This window comes from Sardina pilchardus, chromosome 1 (assembly GCF_963854185.1).
Source record: "Sardina pilchardus chromosome 1, fSarPil1.1, whole genome shotgun sequence".
NCBI classification, from domain to species: Eukaryota; Metazoa; Chordata; class Actinopteri; order Clupeiformes; family Clupeidae; genus Sardina; species Sardina pilchardus.
In genome coordinates this window covers 20,390,914-20,400,913 of record NC_084994.1, presented here as the reverse complement: position 1 = coordinate 20,400,913, position 10,000 = coordinate 20,390,914, and the positions used below count along the sequence as shown (strand labels likewise).

The 10,000-nt window shown below is 41.2% G+C and overlaps 1 protein-coding gene across 2 annotated transcripts in view; it reads left to right on the top strand.

Annotated features, from left to right (window-relative positions):
• mycbpap (mycbp associated protein) overlaps positions 1 to 10,000 on the top strand; it is a 63,392-nt gene that overhangs the window by 36,639 nt on the left and 16,753 nt on the right. For both annotated transcript variants that reach the window (XM_062523627.1, XM_062523551.1), the window contains exon 9: positions 9,101 to 9,249. In XM_062523627.1, the coding sequence (XP_062379611.1) occupies positions 9,101 to 9,249 (149 nt within the window). The remainder of the gene's footprint in view (positions 1 to 9,100; positions 9,250 to 10,000) is intronic.

Below are 10,000 nucleotides of genomic sequence, written 5' to 3'. Positions count from 1 at the left end.
TCCTCTAGACTTTATCATTACAATGAAAGAGCTATCCACTCAGTCCAATTCTCTCCGGCCAAGAAAATCTAGTGGTCCAGATAGCATTAGAAATGAAATGCTCAAATATAGCACCCCAGAGATGCAGTGTGCAGTGTTGAAACTGTTCAACTTAATTCTACTGTCAGGACATTTTCCTGACATGTGGTGCAAAGGGCTCATTTCCCCCATTCACAAAAGTGGGAACAAATCAGAACCAAGCAACTACCGTGGCATTTGTGTCAGCAGTTGCCTAGGTAAACTGTTCTGCAGTATTCTGAATAAAGGAGACTTCCTTGATGAACACTCTATCTTAAGTAAAACCCAAATTGGCTTTCTACCAAAATACCGCACCACAGATCATATATATACACTCCACACATTAATTAACAAACACGTAAACCAAACAAAAAAGAAAAAAATATTTGCCTGTTTTATTGATTTTAAGAAGGCTTTTGATTCCATTTGGCACGAGGGACTCTATTATCAAATGCTAAATTGTGGGATGGGGGGCAAAGTATATGACTTAATTAAATCTATGTACCTAAACACCAAGTGTGCTGTCAAAATTGGAGATAAACAAACAGAATATTTCACCCAAAAAAGAGGTGTACGGCAGGGCTGTAGTTTAAGCCCTACATTATTTAATCTCTATATAAATGAATTAGCAATTCAGTTGGAGAATTGTCCCTCTCCCGGCCTCTCCCTCTTAGATAAAGACGTTAAGTGTCTGCTTTTTGCTGATGACTTGGTCCTACTGTCTGCAACCAAAGAAGGACTACAGCTGCAACTTGACATAGTTGAACAGTACTGTAGGACTTGGGCCCTTGATGTCAATCTAAAGAAAACAAACATAATGATTTTCCAAAAACGTGCCAAATGCCAAGAAAATAAATATAACTTTCTAATAAACAACACAATAATTCCACACAGCATGAGCTATACCTACCTGGGCATCACAATAACATCTTCAGGAAGCTTTCATATGGCAGTGAATGCACTAAAAGAAAAAGCTAAAAAGAGCCCTACATGCAATTAGAAGGAAATTTTTTAACCTACAAATTCCAATTAAAATCTGGCTTAAAATATTCGATAGTGTCATCCTGCCCATTGCGCTGTATGGTAGTGAAGTATGGGGTCCACTCAGTCATCATAGCTACGCACACTGGGAAAAACACACCATAGAGATTTTACAAACAGAATTCTGCCGATATATTCTACAGGTGCAAAGAAAAACACCGAACAACTCCTGTAGAGCAGAATTAGGTAGATACCCACTAATAATTAACACCAATAAGAGAGCACTAAAATTCCTTAATCACCTTAAATCCAGCCCCCAAGACACCCTCCATTATAAAGCCCTGCAAACCCAAGAGCTGAGCCCAGAAAAAAGTCCCCTGCATCAGTTGTTGTTGAGACTAACCCCCCCACCCAAAACACACCCTGACCAGTCTCACAACAACACTGTTTTCCAAAAACCAATCAGAGTTAACCAAATTATAAAGCAATGTAAAGACAACTATTTGGAATATTGGAAAGAAGAAACCAAACATCAAAGCAGACTACAATGTTATCTAGCCCTAAACAGAGAATATAAATTAGCAGAATATCTCTCGACTGTCAGAGATAGAAAACAGAGACTCACCCTAACCAAGTACAGGCTAAGTGACCACAAATTGGCAATCGAAAAAGGAAGACATAAAAAATCATGGCAACCAAAAGAAGAGAGAATATGTGGTCACTGTTCGACAGATGAGGTAGAGACAGAGTTGCACTTCCTCCTACAGTGTACATCTTTATCCCAAATCAGAGATAATTTCTTTGATAAATTCAATCTAGAAATTCCTCATTTTAATGAGCTAAATTATATATCAAAATTAAAAATAATATTGGGCGAAGGAGACAAGACCAACCTTGCAGCCCAATATGTTTCAGCATGCCACAACCTGAGGGACAGTGAGTGACTTAACAAGACACACATGTGCACGCACACGGACGCAGACACAGGCGCGCACACATGCATGCACACACACACACACACACACACACACACACACACACACACACACACACACACACACACAGAAACCCATATACACCCCACCCCATCACACCACACACACACACATATATGTATTTTATTTATTTTATGAATTGTAATGGTATTGTACCATTTTCTGTTTTGTCTGCCTGCTTTGGCAATAGGAGTACCCCTTGTCATGCCAATAAAGCACTTTGAATCTTGAATCTTGAATCTTGAATCTTGAGAGAGACGAAGCCAAAAAGGTATAAAGAAGGGGGCCGAACTGAGGGTGGACAGTCTCTACCAGAAGCAGACAGAACAAGCAGGGACTGTTTCCTCTGTCTCTCTCTCTCTCTCTCTCTCTCTCTCTCTCTCTCTCTCTCTCTCTCTCTCTCTCTCTCTCTCTCTCTCTCTCAATTCAATTCAATTCAATTCAATTCAATGAAGCTTTATTGGCATGAATGTTTCAATAGCATTATTGCCAAAGCTAAATTACATGTACACATAAAATACAGTAGATGCATAGACAGACAATTACATATACATTGTACATGTAATATACATAAACAATAAAGAATGGCTGTATAACAAAGGCATTTGTAATTATATCATTCAAGTAGAATACAACATTAAACATACAGGGAGCTACTGGATGTCCCTCAGGCTATGGCAGGCTGCTACATATTTTGCGGCTAAAGTGGCCACATCCTTGATCTCTCCAAGGATGTATGGCAATTTTGTTTCATTTGTTAATGTTGGAAATTCAGGGATGGCTGAGCTGAATTTAATGAATGAGGATTTCCTAATTTCTTTATATTTTGTGCATTCTGTTAGGAAATGTACTTCAGTTTCTATGACTCCCAAAGTGCAGTGCGGGCACAACCTTTCCTCTCTAGGCAGCCAGGTTTGCCTGCGTCTGCCTATTTCTATGGCAAGACTGTGTTCGCTGAGTCTGTACATTGTCAATGTTTTCCTGAGTTTTGGGTCTTTTACTGTGCTCAGGTAGGTAGCTGTTTTATATTCGTGTTTGAGGGCCAAATAGCATTGTAATTTGGGTTGTGTTTTTGTGACTTCTTTCCAATATGTTATGTATTTTTCCTTCTCGGTGTTTATAATTTGGTTGGGTCGAATATTTCTGAAAATTAGGTTGTCCTGAGACTGAATGATGTTGGTTGCCGTTATGTCACTTAGTCTAAGGACAAGCTGGCTTAGTGCACTCTTTTCGATATTTTGTTCTTGGCATTTCAGGGCTAGATAGTGGAGTGAAAGGGGGTCGCTCATTTTTAAATGTTGCCAAAATTTAAGGGCTCTTTTTTGAATATTGATAATAAGTGGGTACTGGCCTAATTCTGCCCTGCATGCATTGTTTGGAGTTTTCCTCTGTACTCTGAGGATGCTTTTACAGAACTCTGCATGCAGGGCTTCAGTTGGGTGTTTGTCTATATTGGGGAATTCGTTGTGTGTTACTGGACCCCACACTTCAGAACCATATAGTGCAATTGGTTCAATTACGCTGTGGAAAATTTTGATCCAAATTCTAATTGGTAGCTCTAGTTTAATTGATTTTTTGATAGCGTAAAATGCTCTTTTAGCTTTTTCTTTGAGTTCCTTCACAGCCAAGCCAAAGTTCCCTGTTGGGGTGAGGGTAATTCCTAGGTAGGTATAGTTATTTGTTTGGTCAATTTTGGTGTTGCCAATTTTAAAGTTGATAGTTTTTCCCTGTAGCCCTGAACGTTTTTGGAAGATTAAGACCTTGGTTTTTTGGGGATTTATTTTTAGGGCCCACGTCTGGCAGAAATTTTCTAGTATATTCAAGTGATGCTGCAAGCCCTGTTGAGTTGGTGACAACAAGACCAAGTCATCTGCAAAGAGCAAACATTTAACCTCAGTGTCCTGTAGCATGAGTCCTGGTCCATCAGAGTTCTGCAGTGCATTTGCTAATTCATCTATGTAGATGTTGAAGAGTGTAGGGCTCAAACTGCAGCCCTGTCGGACTCCCCTACTTTGTTGGAAGAATTCTGTCCTATTACAGCCAATTTTAACAGTGCATTTGCTATTTGAATACATAGATTTGATTATATCGTATGCTTTTCCTCCAACACCACTCTGGATGAGTTTATACAGTAGGCCCTTGTGCCAAATGGAGTCAAATGCTTTCTGGAAGTCCACAAAGCAAGCAAATATCTTTCCTTTACTTTGATGTACGTATTTATCAATGAGGGTTTTAATTGTGAATATGTGATCTGATGTTCGGTGGTGTGGTAGGAATCCAATTTGATTTTTATGCAATGTGTTGTGTTCTGTGAGGTGATCAATTATTCTAGTGTTAATTATACTGCAGAGCACTTTGCCAAGGTTGCTACTGACACAGATGCCCCTGTAGTTGTTTGGGTCCAGCTTGTCACCGCTCTTATATATGGGTGTGATAAGTCCTTCATTCCAGGAATCAGGAAAGTAACCAGTATTTAATATGAGATTGAAAAGTTTTAGAATAGCCAATTTGAACTTTACGTCTGTATGTATGAGCATCTCATTTAGGATGCCATCTAAACCACAGGATTTTCTGGGCTGTAATTTGTGTAGTTTTTCATCCAGCTCTTTTGGGGTTATTTGGAAATCAAGCGGGTTTTGATGTTCTTTTATGGTTGTCTCAAGGTTTTCTAATCTTTCTGATATTTCTTGTTGGTTGGAATTTAGGGTGATGTTGTCGAAAAGTTTTTCGAAGTGGTCTTTCCATATATCACCATTCTGAATTCTTAAATCATCATTGGGCCTTTTGTTCAGGTGTTTCCATTGTTGCCAGAATTTGTTTGAGTTGATTGATTCTTCTAGATCATTAAGCTGGTTTTGTATATATTTTCTTTTCTTTGTTCTTACTGTATGTTTGTATTTTTTAAGGCAGTCCATGTACTGGGCACGGACCTCTTGGTTGTCTGGTTGGCGGTGTTTTTGATTTGATAATTTTCTCAGGTCTTTCCTTTGTTGTTTGCATTCAGAATCAATCCATTTGTCTGATTTTATTTTCTTTTGTTTGTTTTTATTTGTGGGCAAATTTGAAATGTGAGCCACGTGATTGAATATTTTGTTTAGCTGATATACACCTAGGTTTATGCCTTCTTTGTTGTGTGGGTAGTGTGTTACTAAGAAGGCGTTCAGGAAAGACTGAGTATCTGGATGGGCTACTGCCCTTTGATAATGCTCAGAACTGTCTTTACCCCAATTATAACTGGGTTTTATTTGTAACATTTTTCCCGGCTTTATAAAAGTGTTGGGGGTCTCTGTTCTATTAAAATACACAGTTATCTGACTGTGATCAGACAGTGGGGTTTGTGGCTTGACTGTGAAGGCTCTCAGGAAAGTCAAATCTAGGTCTGTGATGGCATAGTCCACAGTGCTACTGCCAAGAACAGAGCAATACGTATATCGGCCAAGGGAGTCGCCCAGGAGCCTACCATTGACAATGTACAGACTCAGACTTCGACACAGTCGTAGCAGTTCCCTTCCATGTGCATTTGTGATTTTGTCATAGTTCTGTCTGGGAGAATAGACAGGGACATGGATGTTGTCTCCTGTAATGAAACTATCACCTTGTGTGTTGATAAAGTCTAGTCCCTTTCCAGTTCTAGAATTTAGGTCTCCACATATCATAACATTTCCTAGGGACTGAAAGTGGTTGATCTCGCTCTCCAGATCATAGAAAGTGTCTTCGTTGAAATAAGGGGATTCTGTTGGGGGGATGTAAATTGCGCAGACGAAGAGATTTTGAGGTGTTTTTATTGTTTCTTTTTTAATTTTCAGCCACAGACTGTTTTCTCCTTTTTTGACCATTTCTATAGATTTTTCCATATCTGATTTATACCAAATGAGCATTCCTCCTGAGTTTCGTCCTTGTGTTACACCTTTTAGCTTACTGGATGGGACGACTAATTCTTTATAACCTGGGGGACAGCCAGTGGGTTCATCTCCCTTACACCATGTCTCCTGTAAAATTAAGATATCAACATCTTTCATTGCTGAAATGAACTCGGGGTCTCTACTCTTAAGGCCAAAGACTGAGGATCTTAGACCCTGAATGTTCCAAAGTGAGACACAGAAAGATTTCATTTGGCTATGTGCTTCTGTTTTGTTGCATTTTAAAAAGAGAGAAGTATTGGGCTTTAACAGCATTTAAATTGTACGATACAGTAGAGAGAACACATTCATAATAATAATTTTCAATGTTTTGAAATATAACATTTTGTCGTGTGAACAAATCTATATATATATACATTTCTTTTTTTTTTTTTTTCTTTTTTTTTTTTTTTTTCACATTTATTGTTTTGTCCCTTTCATGTGTGGTTGGATATCTCTTACCACGATCCACTGCTGAACAGGCGTGCACAGATGAGGCCAAGCATTTGTTGTATATCTCTAAGTTCAGTGCTGGCTGGGCTCCCTGTTCCACTGAGCACCTGCGCATAGGTGGGCATACCTGGCTGAGGCAGGGGTTGTTGTGGTGGCTGTGCAGGTGTAGATCTAACTGTAGTGGGCAGTGCAGTTGGTTCAGACCTTTCCTGGCTTCTCTTTGGTCTGATTGGTTGTGGTTGGTGGTGTGGGTGGGGTCTAGTTGGTTGAGGGGTGTTTTGGTGTCCTCTGTTGTAGGATTGATGGGGAGGGTTCCTGTCAAATGCTGCGTCTTTCAGTGTCTTCGCAAACATAGAGATCGCATTTTTATGCAAATGGACGTGGTCGTAGAGGCAGCCCGTGTTCATGTTGGGGTTGTGGGCAAGATGGACATTTGGCCGCAGTGCACAGTCCCTGGAGACACTGGCATTAATGTCCCGAATGATGAGAGGGTGCACGTCTGTCCTGGGCAGCAGTGTGGATATGATTATCCTGGCTTGTGGAAAGGTGTTTGAGGCCTTCTCTATTACTGCCTTGAGTGAGTCGGCCACACCCTCTTGTTGGTCTCTTAGGTCGTTTGTTCCAGTGTGGATTAGGATATGACTCGGTGACCCAAGCTGACTTTCATTGAGAAGCTCTAATGCTTTTTGGGTAGTGGGACACCAGTGCTTAGTTGCATTGTGATTTGGGAAAAGTTTTTTCACATTTATAAATTTACCATTTGAGTCCATAAGGAGGGCAATGTCTGTTTGTTCTGGGCTGCTTGTGTCCTGTCTCACATTTACACCTTGTTCATTTGTAGTGGGCTCTGTGGACTGTCTGAGGGGGGTATCCTGTGTGGTGGTTGGGGCTGAGGCGTGCGGCTGGTTCCTGCGCCTGGTGGTCTCTCTCTCTCTTTCTCTTTGGTTTGGTGTGTGTTATGTGTGTTATATTTGTGACCCTGCAAGGCAAAACCAGTCGCTTTGTGCTCGATGCTATATTGAGAAAATCCATGATAAACCAACAAATGGGCTAAAATGTTGAATTTCACGCTTTCGCTTAATTCGACAGTATACAGTCTACACTTTCATACCATGAACAAATTTCACGGAAAGTTGAACGTTTTGACTCTTAAACCCGGTGAAGATTCAACACATTAGCAGTCATTCCCGTTGTCCACGCCGCTTAAAAAGGTGGTTTTCTCCTCTTCTGGCATGTCGTGACAGGAGCACCGTGTCAACTTTGAATGCTGTTATCTTTAGCAATAGTTTTTGCAATATCCTCGATTTACATATCGTTGGAAAGCTTAGTTTATGGTCGTTCATGTGAGCACAATAACTTAATTTTTTTTTTTATGTTTATTTTCTCTCCCCACCTCTCCTCACTAGTTCTCTACCTCATCTCTCTCCATCTCTACCTCTCCTCTCCTTTCTCCATCTCTGTCTCTCCTCTTTTCATCTCTACCTCTCCTCTCATTTCTCCATGTCTACCCATCCTCTCCTCTCTCCATCTGTCTCTCCTCTCTCCATTTCTACCCCTCCTCTTCTCTCTCTCCATCTCTCCTCTCCTCTCTCCATCTCTCCGTTCTCTATGCAGACTCAACCTGAAAGGTACCCAGAAGGCAGGCAGGGCCGTAACAGTAGACGTACATGATCATAAGACATACATAGAACAAACATGTCTCGCTTTCTTTCTCTCTTCTCTCTCTATCACTCTCTTATCACTCTCTCTCTCTCTCTCTCTCTCTCTCTCTCTCTCTCTCTCCCTCCTCCCTTTGTCTCACTTCTCTCTGTCACAGTCTGTCCCTCACTCCTCCAGTAATGGTGGACCAGAACGCTGTGAACTGTCTCGTAACAGCCAAATGTCCACACACATGTGTGTGTGTGTGCGTGTGTGTGTGCATGTGTGTGTGTCTACGTGCTGAATAGACTAGAGAACATGTACACGGAGTGACATCTAGAATTTTAGTGTGTAAGTAGTCAGATTTTAACTTGCAGTTCATACTTATACTATTATATTATACTACTATACTAATATGAGCTGTAGTCCTCTACATGTTGATTATAATGCATACTTTAATGTACTTAATAGGCCTATTACTTGTCCGATTTCAGAAGCGAACATGTTTACGTGCATTTAAAAAGTCTGATTTTGGTGGGACTAACACAATATTTTTTTTTTTTTTCTGAGTGCCATGTACATTTAACTGAGAGTTTCCCTCCCTTTACTCTTATATGTGACCCTGCAAAGCGGAATCAGTCGCTTTGCGCACAAACAGTTATTTTGAGAAAATCCACAATAAACAAACGTCCGGGTTAAAATGTTGCATTTCACGTTTTTGCATAAATCGACAGTATACAGTCAAATTTCATGGCAAAACATACGTTTTGACTGTTAAACCCGGTGAAGATTCAACACATTAGCAGTCATTCCCGTTGTCCACGCCGCTTAAAACAGTGATTTCCTCCTCCTCTGGCATATCGCGACGGGAGAACCATGTCGACTTTGGATGCGGTTATCTTAGCGATAGTTTTTGTAATACCCTCGATATACATATCGTTGGAACGCTTAGTTTATGGCTTAATAACTTGATTTTGTCAATTTTACCAAATCGACTGGTTTCCCTTTGCAGGGTCACATACTGTATCTACTTATTTATCAGCTCTCTCTCTCTCTCTCTCTCTCTCCGTTTCTCAGGAGATCGACGGTCTGGAGGTCATCGGCTCTGGCCGTCCGTTCACCTCGGTGACGGTGAAGCGCTCGGCCCTGCTGGGAGGAGGGAAAGAGGGGGATGAGCAAGAGGCCGCGGAGGACGAGAGCGGAGAGGGGGATCACAAGGAGAACGAGTAAAAAGTTCCATCTCACTAACTCTGAAGCACTCTCCGTCAAGCTGCAAAACACATTAGCACTCACAGTTTAGCACGGCTTCAGAATGGATGGTTGTGTGTGTGTGTGTGTGTGTGTGTGTGTGTGTGTGCGTGTGTGTGTGTGTGTGTGTGTGTGTGTGCGTGTGTGTGTTTGTGTCCGTCTGTCTTGTCACAATATCTCATCTCCACTTTTTCTGGTGTTAGTTTACTCACATTTTCAGCTGTGTGTGTGTGTGTGTGATAGTGTTACTGTGTGTGTGTGTGTGTGTGTGTGTGTGTGTGTGTGTGTGTGTGTGTATCGGTCTCTGTGAGTGTTCATACGCGTGTATGTGTGCACGTGCATGTGTGTGTGTGTGTATGTGCATGTGTGTGTGTTGTGTGCGCTTGTATCCGTGTCACTGTGTGTATGTGTGTGTCCTCTCACGAATCCTCTCAATTCCCGTCAGATATGAACATCATCACCAGCACTCATGCTCACGCTCTCTCTCCTCACCATCAGCACAGTGCATTAGAGACACGGCACATCCTCACATGATGCTGTCCCTCTCTAAGATATGTTATTGCACACAGTGGATGGGTTGTGTGCCTCTCTAAGATATGTTAGTGTACACAGTGGATGGATAGTGTCCCTCTCTAAGATATGTTATTGCACACAGTGAATGGGTTGTGTTCCTCTCTAAGATATGTTAGTGTACACAGTGGATGGATAGTGTCCCTCTCTAAGATATGT